The 17,453-nt window shown below is 41.2% G+C and overlaps 1 protein-coding gene across 1 annotated transcript in view; it reads left to right on the forward strand.

The window, feature by feature from the left end:
• Positions 1 to 1,717: 1,717 nt before the first annotated feature.
• RAPGEF1 (Rap guanine nucleotide exchange factor (GEF) 1) overlaps positions 1,718 to 17,453 on the forward strand; it is a gene marked incomplete at its 5' end in the record, with an annotated part of 86,264 nt that continues 70,528 nt past the window's right edge. The window contains 3 exons of the mRNA XM_006892598.1: positions 1,718 to 1,857; positions 2,421 to 2,534; positions 12,606 to 12,784. Of these exons, the coding sequence (XP_006892660.1) occupies positions 1,718 to 1,857; positions 2,421 to 2,534; positions 12,606 to 12,784 (433 nt within the window). The remainder of the gene's footprint in view (positions 1,858 to 2,420; positions 2,535 to 12,605; positions 12,785 to 17,453) is intronic.

Below are 17,453 nucleotides of genomic sequence, written 5' to 3' on the forward strand. Positions count from 1 at the left end.
GCAGAGCATCTGGTGGATTCGAACTGTGCACCTCTGGGATTGTAGTTGCAGCTCCTTGCCACTAGGCCACCAGAGCTCCGCTGTTTGTTTTTAATTTTCAAGTAGGGTTTTTTAGTAGATTTTATAGGATTTTTTTTATCCTAAAGATTATGCCATCCACAAATACAGCTCTATTTCTCCCTTTTCAATATATATGCCTTTTATTTTTCACGCCTAATTGTCCTGACTAGAACTTTCAGTATAGTGCTCAGTAAAAGTGATCAGCACAGACATCCATGCTATGCTCAGAAGAGAGGGTTTTGAACACTTTGACTCTGTTTCGGTCTCCACTGCCAGTCTGGGACCTTGTCAAGCTCACTTGTTGCAGTCCCTCAATTGAACAAGGATAAGATTATTTTGAAAGGGCCTTTCTGTTCATTGCTTCTGTATACATCTGTGTCTCTTGTATTCTTCTCTCTAGGGTGGGTCTTTTGAATTTTTGCTAGAACATCTTACAAACTTTACTAAGTTTACTTGGAAATATTTTCAAGTTCTTTTTCCATACCTAATTTGATTAACTTTGACTTCCATAATACTGAACAACCTAACTTAAAAGGAAATTTCTGAAATTGATAGATGCAAGAGAAATATTTTTGGTTTTTTTTTCCTTTACCTTGTCACTCCTTTTTTTATTGAAATTTTAATGAAAGTATACAGAGACTTTGGATTTCCATTAATTTATTGCTGCAGATTTTCCTCCCTGCCCATCCCTCCCCCAGTTCGCTTTTCTCTTTGAATAGGGGGGGAAAATTCTTTCATTGTTATATAATTGCCCCTCCTCAGTCCACTACACTATGCAGCTCTTATTCTGGATTCTTGTCATGAAAATAATACCTAATCATATATTCTTTTTAAACAGTTCTCTTCCTCATCTCTTTCAATGCAGTATACATTATTTATCCCCTCTTTTCTTAGGTTCCCCCCAACCCCGATGTCAGTCCTGTTTTATAACAGTGGCACTATGCAATATTTGTCTTTTGTGATTGAGATATTACACTCAGCATAAAGTCTTCCAGGGTCACCCATTTTGTTTAATGTTCCTTGTTTTTCAATGTGGCGTAGTATTCCATTGTGTGAATATACCACAGCTTCTCTATCCATTTGTTTGTGGATGGGCACTTTGGTTGTTTCCAACTCTGCTATTGTGACCTAAGCCACAGTGACCATGGATGTGCATAGATCTGCTTGGATGGCAGTTCTGATTTCTTTAGGGTATATTCCTAGTAAGGGGATTGCTGGGTCAAATAGTATTTCTATTTCCAACTTTTTGAGAAAGCACCATACAGCCTTCTATAGTGGTTGCATCATTTTACACTCCCACCAACAATGAATAGGGGTTCCAGTTTCTCCACAACCTCACCAGCATTTGTTTTTTGCTGCTCTGTTGAATTTTGCTATTGTTACTGGAGTGAGATGATGCCTCATAGTTGTTTTGATTTGCATCTCTCTTAGAGGTAGGGATTTTGAACACTTCTTCACGTGTTTGTTTGCCATCAGAATGTCATCTTTGGTGAAGTGAAGAGAAATGTTTAAATGGATCCATAGTTCTTTTTCTTTGAAACTTAGAAGCCAGAAAAAACCAAATATTTTGAGAAGATTCCTCAGATCCACAAGAGATAAATGAACCACAGCTTCTTCCTGCCCACCCTCTAATAATAAGTGCCTTTTTTCTTTTCAGACTCCCAGCGTTCTCATCTCTCTTCCTTCACCATGAAGCTGATGGACAAATTCCATTCACCTAAAATCAAGAGGACACCATCCAAGAAGGGAAAACCAGCTGAGGTGTTGGTGAAGAGTCCAGAGAAGCCCTTGAACAAGGTAAGCTTACTCTCCAGGCATTTCTCCTGGTCTCTGCCTACTTCCTGTGATACTAGTTTGTGCTGTTTTTATTTCCCTGAAAGTTGAACTTTCACCTGTTCCATAGCACTCCACAGTTCCAGGCAGGGCCTTCATCATCCTTGGAAAATATGAATCTTTAGAATGGTGAATAATTGTCATGTTACCCAGAGTCAAGTTCAGTTGGCTAGAGTGGTTCTCATTTTCCAGCTGTGTCATCCTCTGGGCATTTAAAATAGCTCAGTGCATCATGTTCACACCCCAGAAGGCTATATCCATGCACAGAGATATCCTGGTACGCACACACACTCTGGGAATTTTATGGTATTCAGATTATCAGTCATTTGGTTTTAAAGAGTCTCTGCTCTTAAACATACAAAACCTTTGGAACTGAGCCAAAGATGTTCTCAAGCACCACTAACGTCAACAGGGCAAGTCAAGCCAGATTTGTTGAGACAGCTGTTGAGTTTCATCAACCCCTCCCTTAAGCTTAAAACAGCCAACCATTTCAAGCTCTGTAGGAATCTAGGTTTCCTCTCTTCCAGGAGGCAACAGACAGATTTCTACCAGAGGGCTACCCTATCCCCTTGGATCTGGAGCAGCAGACAATAGAATTTATGTCCACCAGTGCTGTGGCTTCCAGGTCTCAAAGGCAGAAGGTCAGTGTAATGTTAAGAACAATTGGGTTTGCCTTGCCTTCTACTGCAGAATCCTGATCCCACGGTTTGGGGGATGGGAACAATCTATTGCATTATTCTTATGAACTTAGTGTTTGTTGAATGGGTGGCATCTGTGGGACCAAGAGGCCTTGAATAAAAGCAAGAATTTATCCAAGTCCTCATGGTCTTTGGAAAGAGCTCAGTCCTCAGTGGTGAAAGCTCAGGGATCTTTTCTTGGGTTTGTCTGGGTATGCTGCTTGGGTCCAACGGGTTCCAGGAAGAAGTGGGTGAGTCTAATTTCTCAAGGCCAGCTGTTCTCCTTGAATTGCTAAGATGGCCTGAATATTTAGAAGAGGAAAGGCTTTTAGACATCTAGATGTAGCAAGATTCATGGAGTATTGTGAAACTGCCACATGACCAAGTGCATTCAGAGCTGACAAACATTTTGTGTTGCTTTCGTCCAGCCTTTTTGTTGTCCCGTGCCTTGTGCTCTAAAGTCACTAACCATTCTTAATCTGCCTAACAGCCCTCTGAAGAAGAAACTTATCTGGCAGGAAGGGAAACTGAAGCTTTAGGGATATTAGCATTTACTGAAACTCATACAGCACAAAGGTGGGAAACGTAGATTTGAATAGCAACCATTTGACCTCTAAGTCTGAATTCTCATGATGCTTTAGTTCCCTTTTATGAACGTCAGAGTCAAAGATGCCAGAGTGATGCAGTGGTTAAGCTGTTGGCTGTCAAATAAAAGGTTGAAGGTTCAAATTCACCAGCTGCTCTGCAGGGAAAAGATCTGGCTTCCATAAAGTTAACACCTGGGAAAGCTGATGTCTGATATTAGTCAGAATGGACTCATTAACAGTAAGGTTTTTTGGAGTTTGAAAGCAAGATTTTTAAGAATAAATATCTCATAAATCTAGATGTTAATTATAACTCTTTTAATTGTCTATAAAAAAAAGTACAAGGTAAAAACAGGCCTTGAAGTCAAATAGAATCTTCTCATAATTATGCATAGTATAATTTATAGTAGCTTTATTGTCATAATCACTGATTTCATGCCAACTCACAAACACTACAAGTTACATAACACATGCTACTTTCATTTTTGCAGTTTACCTACTTACGTTTTTAATGTTGACCAGCAAAATACCTTAAAATTCAAGTTAAAACATAGATTATAAAGATTGTAGGTCCAAAAATGTTAAATTGAATAATAGTTTTTTCTTCTCCATCTGTTAGCAAAAGGAGCCTAAAGATACTCAGTATTTGCCAAATTAATCTAAATTCAGATTAAAGAAGAATGTTAAAATGGGAGATTTCATCTGTGCCACAGTTCCCCCACCCCAAGTTAGGATAAGTTTAGTAACTTCTTAACACTGAGTTTAATTAAACTTAAGAACTATGTTTAAATTTTCCAAGAACTATGTTTACGTTTTCATCTAACATTAGTCTAAGCGGTTCAGGTTAAGGGGATTTACTAATGACTAAACTCAATAAACTATTTCAGTCATTCAGTTCTTGGATTTGCTTTTTTCTTTGTTACCTCAGAAGAAATCGTGGAGGAAGACTTGTTGCTAAAGTACCCTTTTCACTTAGTGAAAGTTCCTGTAAACTCCTGGGGACATTTGACAGTGTCAGAGACATTTAAGTCAGAAGTGAGAGCTCATGCACACCCATGTTTATTGAGGCTTTGTTCACAATAGCAAAGAATTGGAAACAACGCAAGTGCTCATCAACAAATGAATGGATAGAGAAGCTCTGGTATATTCACACAATGGAATACTATGTTACATTGAAAAGCAAGAAACTCATGAAATATTATACAGAATGAGTGACCCTGGAGGACTTTATGCTGAGTGAAATATCTCAGTCACAGAAGGACAAATACTGCATGGTGCCACTGTTGTAAAATGGGACAGACATCAGGGTTGGGGGAACCCAAGAAAAAAGGGGATAAATAATGTACACTGCATTGAAACAGTATTAAGGGAGAGAACTATCTAAAAGGAATATATGATTAGGTATTACTTTCATGACAAGAGTGCAGAATAAGAGCTGCATAGTAAAGTGGACTGAGGAGGGGGGATTGTATAACAATGAAAGAATTTTTTTAAATTTTTTTTTTTATTCAAAGAGAAAAGCAAACTGGGGGCAGGGTTGGGCAGGGAGGAAAATGGGCAAAATGAATGAATGGAAATCCAAAGTCTCTGTAAACTTTCATTTAAAAGAAAAAGAAAAGAGAACTCAAGCAGTTACTACTATCATCTAGTGGGTAGAAGCCAGAAATACTGTTCAACATCCTATAATACACTGGCCCATGACCCTCTCCTCCCAAAATTGAGTTGGCAATCCAAAAATCAGTAGTGCTGAGATTGGAAAACCCTGTTTTATTATCAAAGATCTGTAGGAGTGACATTTACCTAAAAAAGAGTGTCACCCCTCTTTTGGTCACCTCTCTGAGAGAACTGTTTCTTGGTTCATGTCCAGGTTCTGCATGAGCACAATTCAGTGTTCTTGGATTCCCACACTTCTCAGTGTTATCCCGAGTTTGCTATTATCCACATGTCTCACATAACTTCGGGCATGTTGTCAGGAAGGTCCAGATCCTGGAAAAGACATCATACTTGGAAAGGTTGAAGATCAGAGAAGGAAAAGAAAACCCTCAGTGAGATGGATTAACATACTAACTGCAGCAGTGACCTTGAGCAGAGCAGAGATTTGAGGGTGATAGAGGACCAGGAGAGGTCTCTGTCTATTACACATAGGGTCACTGTGAGTTAGAATTGACTCAGTGACACCTAACAGCAGCCACAACCTGAATTACTGTGCTGTACATGAAGTCACCTTCATGAGACAAAGTGAGTGCAAACTTTTCGCTTATAGCAGAGAGCCAAAGATAGTACGAGAAATGTGAAGAAACGTGCCAAGGCAGGCTGAATCTAGAAGACTTCATCAGAATTTTCGCACCATGTGTCTGTGACTTGCTGTCAGTATTTATGAATAGCTTGAGGGTAGTGCAGGATCCAACAGAGTTTTTGTTCTGTTGCTTGCTGTGCCTCAGAACTGACCTAGTGGCACCTGATGTCAGTAACAACAAGCATGTATGCAGCTTTTATGTCATCTGTAGTATATTCACGGATACCTTTCTTCCATGTGCATGGCTGTTCCTTTTTAAATACATGAGAAATTGAAGCTCAGGTCGATTAAGATACAGCTTCAGATTTAGCTCCTGCATATTAAAGATCTACTTTTTTATCCAGGCTCTGTCCAGTATGCTTTCACAGATAATTTTCTTATTTAATCCTCATCATAATCTTGTGAGGCAACATAATTCTCACTCTACAGAGTTTTGTGTCTTGCCCAAGTTTTCTTAATCACAGTCTGTTGTCTTTCTAAACTGGTTTAGTTCATATATATTTGTAGCCTCTTAACATCTTACTCCAGTTTGTAAACTCAGAGCACTCTTTGAGAAATGCATAAACTCTTGCAACTTGAAAAACAAATAAAATAAGCTGTGGAGAATACTAATGTCGTGGAGAAAAAAGAGCCATGGCTGGAACTCAAAAGACCACAGCTCCTATATAAAAGCTATAGCAGAAATAGCTGTTGTTGTATGCACACCCAGAGTTCAGCCCTCTCTTTGCCTCTAACAGCACCCTTCAGTTTCCAGACTCATTTGAGTGTCATTAGTAGTGACACCCAACACCTCCACAACAGGGAGAAGTAGGGCTAGGTGGAGAGAGGATGCATTGTGAGAAAAGGCAATAGTAAAGGCAAAGCATCTGGCTTATAATTCTAGCTAATGCTCTGTGTAGGTGTCTAACACAGAACTTTTCTGGTTGCTGACAATGTCTTTGCAAGAAGCCAGAGTTTAACAGCAAAAGAGCTAAGGGATTGCACAGTCCCCATCATAGGCCATTAATTCAGTAAGTGGAATTTGCTGGAGAGTTAATGGATGAAAACTGACTCTGCTAAATTGTGGGGTCTTTTATTAGACGTCCAGGACAATCTGGTTTTTAAAAGATTTGATCTCTGTAAATGACAGGCAGATTTTCTCTTTAAAATGCCTTCCTGCTTTTCAGCACCTCTCAGTCTCATTTCCCCTTTCTCCCTAGCAAACCTGAGTCACATTTTCTTAAAATGTTGCCTGTTTCCTCACCAAGTTTCATCCTTTCTGACTTTTACACTCTCTGATGTGTAAGATGGCAGTGTTTCTGTGATAGTTTGTCTGCCAGATTGACTGTGATTTAGCTCTGTCTGATGTCTGCAAGCACTAGGATTCCTTCAGATGCTGGTTCCTCTAGCGTCCTATAGGGGATGTGGAAGCATGAGGTAGAGAGTCCTAGCCTCTTGGAAATAAGCAGTAAGTAAACAAATATATCAGATAATAAAGGAGAAAAATTAAGAGGATAGAGAAAAATAAAAGGTGTGATGAGGGTAAGGTTGTTAGGTAAGATCGTGTGAACTCTACCTCACAGTAGCTGTATGAACAACAGATCAAAATCTCGCCGTTATCCTGTGCCAGCCTTGCCATTTCCACTGTACCCAAGCCCGTTGTTGGAGTTGCTATGTCAGTCGATTTCATTGACAGTCTTCCTTTCTTTCATTGACTCTACTTTTCCAAGAGTGGTATCTTTTTCCAAGTGCTTGTGCCTCCTGAAAACACACCCAAATGATGTGAAACAAATTTTCACCATTTTTGCCTCTAAGAAGCGCCCTGATTGCACTTCTGCTAGAGAGTCAAGTTACTTGGTTTTTTTGACAGTCCTTGAGATATTTACTATACTTCACCAACACCCCAAATCAAAGGCATCAAGTCTTTAGTTTTCCTTATTCATTGTCTTGTTAAATTGGGTCTTTTGTTAAAAAGAAAACTGAATAAAATAACTGTTTACCCTTGAACCTTAAGCCTCCTTTTATATATGTTGTTGGATAACCACTGAGTCAGAACCAACTCCAGGAAGAGATTCCCCATCTTTCTCCTGGCCCGTGGTTAAGAAGCTGCATTGCAATCTCAAAGATAAACAGTTTGAATCCACCAGCTGTCCACAGGAGAAGACTCTCCTCCCAAGCATTTAAACAGCCTCTGAAAACCCACTGGAGGTTCAGCTGTGGGTTGATTCCAACTCTGTGACTGTGTGTGTGTGTGTGTGTGTGTGTGTGTGTGTAAAATATATAAAATATTCCCATAAAATAAAATGGAAAATGTTTCCACTTCTGAAAACTTTTCTTTTAAAATGACATTTCTCATTATTTTAGAAGAAAATAGCTAGATTTCCACATCATAATTGCCTTACGGTATATTTCTGTCCTTCTCCCCCTCCCTTAATTTACACCGGATGTGATATAATTGGTTCTCTTTAAGTAGATTATTTAGCCATTTTTAAGATATTTTTTATTTCTTTTAATTTTATTTACTGTAGTTGCAAAGATATACAGCAAAGCATACACCAACTCAACATTTTCTGCATGAGTAATTTAGGGACACTGATTACATTTTTCAAGTTGGACAGCCATCCTTTTCTGAAATGTTCTTCCCTCATCAACATCAATTCCCAAACCCCCCGGATACAAAGTGGATTCCAAGTCCTCACAAACCTTCAGTGGGTTTCCTAGGCCATGTTACTAGAAGGAGGCTACCTGTCTTTCTCCTAAGGTATGGGCTAGTGAATTTGAACAATCAACCTTTCAGTTAGGAGCCCAACATTTAGCCACCAGGACTTCTTAACATCAGTACGTTGTTCCCCAAATTACTGTCTAATCTTTTAAGTTGTTGTTGTCAATTTGATCATGTGGAAATAGTTCTTTAGAATAGCACATTGGTCAAGTCATCATTGGCCATCATCATGGTCAAGTGCAATCAGGGCACTCCTTAAAGGCAAGAATAGTGAAAATTTGTTTCACATCAATGGTCATCCTACATCCACTCCCCACCCCACCCCAGGTTAAACTAAACTGTTATTTAGTGTTCAGGGAATGTTTTTGGTTTAAGTTTTAATGATTACCTCAGAAAAATAGTTTCATGGGGTCAGCAACCCTCCATAGCTTCATAAATTCTACTATCTCTTTTGATCAAGATTCTGCAGTGGAGTCTTTCTTCAAAATACTCAGTGAAAGCCTAACACCATCCAGTTCTTCTGATCTTAAGGGAAAGGAGGCAGTTGTTTATAGAGGCAGTTAGTCACACATTTGTGTCCTCCTGTTTCTGATTCTCCTTCTTTTGTTGTTCAAAGTGAATAGAGACCAATTGTTGTCCTTTGGATAATCACTTACAAGCTTTTAAGACTCTCTGACAGCACCATCGTGAACTAGGAGATAAAATAAAAGCATCATGCTATATTAGGCTACTTAACAAGATATTCCACAAAACCATACCTCAGACCTCCAGACCAAGCGCCTGAAGGCCATGAAATGTCTGGCTGTGAGTAAGCAGCCTCACTGGCTACTCTTTATTTATTTTTGTCATTGTTGTAAACATATCTGTTACATAATTCACTGCAAAAGGTCAAGGACTGCATTCTTCAATATGGATTAAAGCTCAACATCAAGAAAAGAAAGATTCTCACCACTGGGCCAATTGGCAGCATCATAATAGATAGTGAAGAGATTGAGATTGTTAACAGCTTCCGTTTACTTGGCTCCACAATCCACACTCTTGGTACCAGCAGCTAGGAAATCTAATTGCTAATTGCATTGTGAAAATCTGCTGTTAGGGACCTCTCCAGAGTACTCAATAGCAGCAGTGTGCCTGATCCAGGCCATGGTCTTCATAATTACTTGTTTTTGTTGTTATATGCCTCCAAGTCGCTTGCGACTCATAGTGACCCTATGTACAACAGTTCTAAACCATGCTCTATCCTTTGCCAGTCCTGTTGTCTCCGACACACCTATCCCCATTACTCCAGTGACGGAATCAATCCATCTCATCAAGGGTCTTCCTCTCTGCGCTGTCCCTCCACCCTCCCAATCATGACTGGCATCCCTCTCCAAGGACTGATCCTGCCTTGCAACATGTCCAAAGTATGTCAGAGCTTCAGAATCCTGAAGTCAGGAGCAGCCTGACTTCACCCTCTCCAGGACGAACTTGTTTGTTCTCCTTGTAGTCCATGGTGTATTCAATACTCTTCTCCAGCACCAAAGCTCAAGGACATCAACTCTCCTCTGTCATCCCTAGTCATTGTCCAACTCTCTGATGCATAGCAAGTAATTGCAGAGACCGTGGCCTGGATCACGTGCACATTAGTCTCCAGACTGACATTGTTGCTCCTCAGTACCTTGGAGATGAATCAGAAAACTGGACAATGACTAGGGAAGATAGAAGAATTGATACTTTGGAGCTGTGGTGCTGGAGGAGAGTATTGAATATACCATGGACTGCTAGGAAAAACAGATTCATTCTTGAGAGGGTGAAATCCAGCTGCTCCTTGGAGGCAAGGATTCTGAAGCTCCATTGAACATACTTTGGGCATGTTGTAAAGAGAGACCAGTCTTTGGAGAGAGATGTCATACTTGGGAAGGTAGAGGGACAGCACAGGAGAGGAAGACCCTGAATGAGATGGATTAACTCAGTGACTGGAGTAGTAGGGGTGTATCAGAGATGATAAGATTGGCTCAGGACAGAACAGCGTTCAGCCCTGTTGTACTTAAAGTCGCTATGAAACGCAAGTAACTGACAGCACATAACAACTCCTACCATTTCAACTTTTTACAGACATACAACTTATTGACAGCAATTTCTGGAATCAGCTATGTAATCCTACTGTTAATAAAAATCTGTTTGTTTCATTAATCCTCCCCCTCCTCTTGATGCTGTTAAGTGCTGTCAAGTCACAGATGACCCATGGCGACCCTATGAACGAAAGACCTGAACACTTGAATAACTTGTAGAGTCCTCTTGACTCGAGTTACCACTAATAAACTTTGATCCCTAATACATTTACCTTCTCTTACCTTTTTATATACGTGTAGAAACAGGGTGGAAGATGTGGAGGCCACAGCATCTGATCTCCACCAACTTCACAAGGGGGAAGACTCTCTCTTAACCTGTACCAGCAGCCTAGTTTTATGGGGTCAGACCTGTTCACTCCCTCCACACTCCAAATATTTTCTACTATTTCCAACACCAGTCATCCCTCACACAGAGCTTAGTGTTTCTCTGCTGGGTTCACTAATTTGTTGTGATGACCACACAGATTTTAAACAACACTTGTGATTATGCGATTTATTAGGGAAATAAGTTACAGTTCAGGATGAGGAACAACTAAGGGAACAATTCTTCATTTAATGCAGCTTCTTCTTAGCCATGCCAAAAGCAGGCCTCTCAGCCTGGCCTCTACCCTACTTGGGCAAGTAATTTGGAAGCTCAATTAGCGCTACCATTTTTAAAGCACCAACAGCACACTACTTGACCGTCAACATGAGCTGAAGGCTCTGAGGGTCACAAACCTTGCTCCCTGACAAATTCCCAAAGGCACTCATTACACCAGGCTTTCTTGCTTCGTGGGCCTGGCACCTGCAGTTCTGCTATACACTTGTCTGCTGGTTTTACTGCTCTGCCAGCACCACTGTTCGTGCTCTTTTAGGATCATGAAGTCTTGCACTGTCTGTGGCAATTGCAGCTCTTACTCTCTGGTTGGGGAAGCTCTAGACGCAGGAATCTCAGGTCCCAATGGTGCTACACTCTCTGGCTCTTTTTTATTGATAATATATCTTTATGTACATTATAAACAAGCTATGCAATCTCCTTGGTGAGCCATAAACCTCTCATATTTGTGTTTTCCTCCATTCTTCTTGTCAGCATCTGTAACTTTAGCTATCTTAGCCTGTAATCATTCTTTCTTCAGCTTGATTACATCTGTTGGTAAGTCCTTTTGTTTAATGTCGTTATATCATACTCTTTCTTCCCCAGCCCCCCTCAATCAGGGGGATTGACACAGTGACCTCAGCAATGGACTCAAGTATGTTTGTGAGGAAGGCACAGAATAGGACAGGACTCAGATCCATTTTCATAGGGTTGCTATGGGTCATACTCGACTCCACAGCACCTAGACAGATGGACCTTCACTCCCTTTGTCATGTTCATTTGACTGAGAACCAGTGTTTCTCTGTCTTGTTTGCCTTGTGATTGGTTTTGTTGCTGTCGTTGGAACATTGCTTATAGATTATTTGTGATTTTTTTTCCCCTGTCAACTGCTTGGACCTGAGTCATTGACATTAGGGTCAAATTTATGGGAGAGATAAGAAAAAGGAATAAAAGGAGGGTGTGTACCCACTTTCAACACAAGGGGTGTTAGAGTCAAGAGAACATATTGGGGGGCTATCTTTTGAATACTGGAAAGCGCAAGGCTGTATGTTTTATCTTCTTCCTAGGCGGGCTCTCCTCAGGAGCACAGAGAGACCTCGAATGCATAGAGACCACTGCAGGGTGGTGATGATTGCCATCTGCTCTGGGTTTTTTACCTTTTCACCAAGACTGTTCCACTTCTGCTAGCCCTGTGGATTTCTAATTCATTTGAGAGTAGCATATCATTTCGTTGAAATGGGGTTGCATCTTTGGATTGAGCAATATAAAATATAGTGAGGAATTCTAGGGGTTTGGGTTTGTAACCTATTGTCCCTGGCTAGTCTTACATAGGAGAGGTAAGAAGCCAAGAGTTTCTTGATTTGATTTACAGGATATGGGTGCACCCTGGGACTCTCTATTTAGTTTCTTAAGTATCTTATAGCCATCAGCAAATTAGTCCTTCCTATACCTAATGAGATTAGTGGTGATATTTGGGTGTGGTTTATTAGGAAATAGAGGAGTAGTTATTTTCTAGACCTCAGATCAAATCAGTCTTGATTCTAGCAAGGGAATTCAGGAATATAAACTACTTTTCTTCTTTCAAGCGTAGTCTTTCTATCCTGATTGCATGCCTTAGAAAAGCAGTTGACTTCATTTTTGCAAAATCCTTTTCCATTCATATCAATTTCAAGCTAGTTTACAGGAGTTTTTATTTTATTTTCTGTTACTCGAAGTAGTGCCTTTTAATCTCTCTCCTCTCCCTCCTTGTGCTTAACGTTTCTTTTCAGAACCTGAGCCGGTTGGAAGAGAAAGAGAAGGAAGTTGTCAGTGCCTTGCGCTACTTTAAGACCATTGTGGACAAAATGGCAATTGATAAGAAGGTACTGGAGATGCTTCCGGGGTCAGCCAGCAAGGTGCTGGAGGCCATTCTACCCCTGGTGCAATCCGACCCGAGAATTCCGCACAGGTAAGTTGTTCTGCAGGTCTTGGCTGGGTCAGAGCAAAGGAAGGCCAGCAGACATTTTGCGTTGGGGTAACTTCCAACTCAGTTTCTAGGAGGAACGGGGCTGGTGTCAGGAAGAGCAGGAACTTCTCCTCAGGCTGGCCCTAAGATCAAGATCAGGATTGGTCATGAGGTCTCAGCATTGACCTAAATCTCTGCTGTCACCAGGGATGTAGCCACAATGTTTATCTCTAATCATTTTCTTGCATTGGCTGATTGGCAGTAATCACACTGATTTAGGCTCATTTCTCCTTGTACCATCAGTAATATAACATTACCCACTGTTTATGATCACATTACACCCTATTAACATCTAACCTGTTAAGAGTCTCCAGATGCTCAGATGATTAGACCAAAAGAGAGAGAAGAATCCCATCAAAATGGGGATTTATGAAACACTGAACTGTGTCGAGCCAGAATCTCCTAAATACTGTACCTGCATTCCTTGGGAGCCAGATACCACCTGTAGGGCCAGTTCTTGCCCCCAAGAAGCTTCTGTTAGGCAATGCTTTTATTATGAGAGCATACTTTCTCCTTAAATATTGTATGAACAGAACCCTCATAGTTGTTTTAAGTACTAAAAGAAAAGCGAATTTAAACATAATTTTAAATGAAAGTCTAACTGGAGATGATTCTTAGGAAATTGACAGATTCCAGCTGATCTTTTACTTTTCTTCCATAATTTCTGTTCAGGATAAATGCATCTCTACTTAAGTTCTTTGAGGTAGCTAAATGATCATTTAGCTCCATGAAGCTTAAAATTTTATAAACTGCTTTCAGAACTTGACAGGAAAGCACTTCTTTTTCTTTTTCTGGGAGATAATGCAGACTTTTGATTTCCAAGAAGCTGTCTGCCCTGGCGCTTCCATCCTGGAGTTTGAGCTGGCTTGTGTGGGTTGTGATCCTTTGGCTGAAAGCTCATTGGAGCTAGTTGGTGGTGGGAGGAGTTGATAAAGTTATTGACATAACTTTGCCTGCCTCTGTTTGCATTTCTCCATGCCATGCTACTGCCCAAGAGGAAAAGCCACTGAGATGACCACATGTTGCATTGCCCATGTGTGTGGCGGTGTGGTCTTCTCAGAGCCTAGACACCAAACACTGCATCTGTCTGCTAGTTTGACCAGCGTCCAGCTCATACATAACTGGGCTCAGTATTCCTTTCCTTTGAGTAGTATTTCTAGTGTCACACTAATAGCTGGGTAGTATGTACAGCCAGATGCTGATAGATTTTTAAAAATTTTATCCTGTACTCTGGTGGCCTGGTGACAAGAAGCTACGCAGCAATCCCACAGGCACGCTGTTCAGATCCACCAGCTGTTCCTCAAGGGAAGGATGGGCAGTCTCCTCCTGTGCAATTAATTGCCTCTGAAAACCCACTGGAGGGTCGGCTAATGGTCAGCTCCAACTCAGTGGTACACAACAATAACAAAAACAACCCCTTTCAAATATCATGGTCCCTATCTTGGGAGAGTAAAAATCTGTGGGAAAAATCATTCTTGTACACATTATGAGGAAAAATGCTAATTTTGTGATCCGGAGCAGAAACCCCATGAGAATTCCAAGGAAGGAGACTTACTGGAGAAGTGAAGGGGGCCTTCTGGAGGAGGAGCTGGAGCTGGACTTGAAGGAATTAGGTTGGCACTGAGGACAAGGGATGAAGAGTAGAGGAGTAGCCGGGCAGAGTGTGTGCGAGGGACGAGACCTTAACAGCTGTCCATGCCGTCCTTGAGTGGCCAGCAAGCACCTCTCAGTCCAGGCAAGGATCACTGTAGCTACAATAAGTAAAGATGGTACAGTGTGTAGCTATTGTGATTTTTCATTGGCTGCTTCCTCCTTGAGAAGTTACCTTGCAGATATGCAAACACTATGGAAGAACTGATAGTCAGGTGATCGTCTCTGTTGTTGTTGTTAAGGAAGTTTTATTATAGCCCATTGCTGTTGTGTCAGCTGCTAGCCTTTAAATAGCATTCACTCATTCATTCACTCACTAATATCAAGTTCATTCCAACCCAGAGCAACCCTCCATCACATTTCCAAGGCTGTATATCAGCGGGAGGAGACTGCCCACTTTTCTCCCAAGGAAGCACTTACTGGTGGATTCAAACCACTAGAGACACATGGCTTTTGGATTAGCAGCTCGATCCACTATGAAGTGCACCCGGAGAGCTCCCTAGCCTTTGAATACACTCACCCATTGCCGCTGAGTCAGAACCACCTCATAATTTATCCTCCAGTGGGTTTCCAAGGCTGTACATAAATCAGGAAGAGATAGCCCATTTTTCTCACTTGGAGCCTTTGATAGATTGTAGTCACTATCGAGGTTCAGCCTTTGGGTTAGCAGTGCAGCTCTTTACAGCCTCTGCCACCAGGTCTCCCTAGCCTTTGAATAACCAGCTGCTATTCCAAGTGAGCCCTGAGTGGAAGATTTCCCTTCTGAACTTAGAAACACAGACAGCTCTACCGCAGTCTTAAAATGGGCTAGTGATGGCTTCATTGTTGGCATTTTCATAGCACAGACCTGCTCTTTCCTTCCTTAGCATCTTGAGACAGAAAGATGAGGGTTAGCAAAAGAATGAAAGACCCTCAGCGAGATAGGTTGACACAGTGACTGCAACACCTGGCTCCAGTACTTCAGAGATGATGAGAACGGCACAAGATAGAGCAGGGTTCAGATTATTCAGGGGGTTGTTGTGAATTGTGTTGACTCACAGGCACTTAACCACAATAACATTGATATGGTGCAGTGCATGTAGGGCTGCTAACCAAAAGGCCATGATTTTGAATCCACTGGCCACTCCATAGAACAAAAATGGGACAGTCTGCTTCTGTTATGAATTACAGCCTTGGAAGACTGCTGAGCATCACAATAAGTTGAAATCTACTCCCAGATCGTTGTTTCTGTGTGGACTTGAAGCTAATCATATAAACCAAAACAACTGTAGTCAGGCTGCTCATCTCGCGCCCACAGAGTGATTAGTAGATTTACGTCTCTGACCTTGCAGTTAAAAAAACCCAAATCTGTTGCCATCAAGCCAAGTCGTCCCAACTCCTAGCAATCAGATAGTGCCGATTAGAATGGCCCCATAAGGCTTCTGTAGTTGAACTCTGGATGCAGACTGCTTAGTCTAGGGGGTTCAAACTGCCAACCTTTCCATAACAGCGCATTCCTTTAGTACTTTACCATCCAAAACAGATGGAAATTAAGGGTCAAGGATCATGTGAAGTATTCTCCCCCTTTCCATCGAATTCTTGCCTATAATTTGGTGCTTTGGTGGCATCCCCTGTACAAGTGCGTGAGCAGGAGGAAGCAGGCCGTGTTTAAAGACGGTGGTCCTCCCTTCGGGAAGGAGTGAGGGAAGCAGAGCTGGGAGAAGTGCTGTCACTTTGAGGGAGAGCCACACATGTCCTAACACTCAGGAATAGACTATAGAGTTCTTGTTTTAATCCTCCTTCACTATGTGAAGCCATGTAATGCCAAACCCTTTTCATTCACGTTATCCCAAAAGCAGACAAACTTAGTGTTTCTTCGAACTCCTTTTGTAAATTTCTCTTGTTTCTAATGGGATTTGAAAAGTTTACTTTTAGTCCTGCTGACTAGTTTTCTCCTGTTGGGACATGCACAGAGTGGAATAATTGGCTAAATAAACATTTCTGATCTCTGGGAATTACGTTTCCTCCTTACCTGATTCTGAAGTGCTGTTTGTTGGAATTTTGTTTAGGTTTTTGTTTTGAATGGCTTTGTTTTTAGAATTATTGTTGTTGTTATTAGGTGCTGTTGAGTCAAGTGTGTCCCATAGCGACATTACAAACAGCAGATCTGAACCCTGTCCTATCCTGTGCCATCCTCACACCACCTAACACATTAAGAGTCTATTGTGGCAGTCACCATGTCAGTCCATCTGGTTGAGGGTCTTTCTCTCCTTTGCCGACCCTCCAAGTATCATGTCCATCTCCAAGAAATAGCCTCTCCTAGCAGCATACCCAAAATATGTGAAGCTAAGCCTCATCATCTTTGCTTCCAAAGAGCACTCTGGCTGCACCCTCTACAGAATGTACTTATTTGTTTTCTTGGCAGTCCATGGAAAGTTCAGTACTCTTCACCACACCACAGCTCAAGGGTATCAAGTCTTTTTCTGTCATCCTTATTCACTGTCCAGCTCTTAGATGCGTACCAAGTGATCAGAAAGACCATGGCCTGATTCAGACACACCTTAGTCCTCAAACTAATGTTATACTTCTCAAGAATTGGGAGATGTCCCTAACTGCAGACTTTCCCAGTGCAGTATATCTTCTAATCTGACTGCTGATACCAAGGATGTTAATTGTGGATCCAAGTAAGATGAAGTTATTAACAGTTTCAGCCTTTTCTCTGCCTATCATGATGTTGCTTATCAGTTCAGTGGTAAGAATCTTTGTTTTCTTGATATTGAGAATACAATCTGTATTGAAGACAGTATTCTTTGATCTTCTGCAACAAGTGCTTCAAGTCCTCCTCACTTTCAGCCAGCAAGGTTGTTTTAATTATATTTTATAATATTTTTACCTGTGACTCAAAATTATATCTTCAGTTCTTAAATACCTACCTCTTTGATTTATTTTTGGGGGTTTTTCTCTTTGTGAGATGCTTTGGGAG

This window comes from Elephantulus edwardii, unplaced genomic scaffold (assembly GCF_000299155.1).
Source record: "Elephantulus edwardii isolate Elephantulus edwardi_28Jun2011 unplaced genomic scaffold, EleEdw1.0 scaffold00116, whole genome shotgun sequence".
NCBI classification, from domain to species: domain Eukaryota; kingdom Metazoa; phylum Chordata; class Mammalia; order Macroscelidea; family Macroscelididae; genus Elephantulus; species Elephantulus edwardii.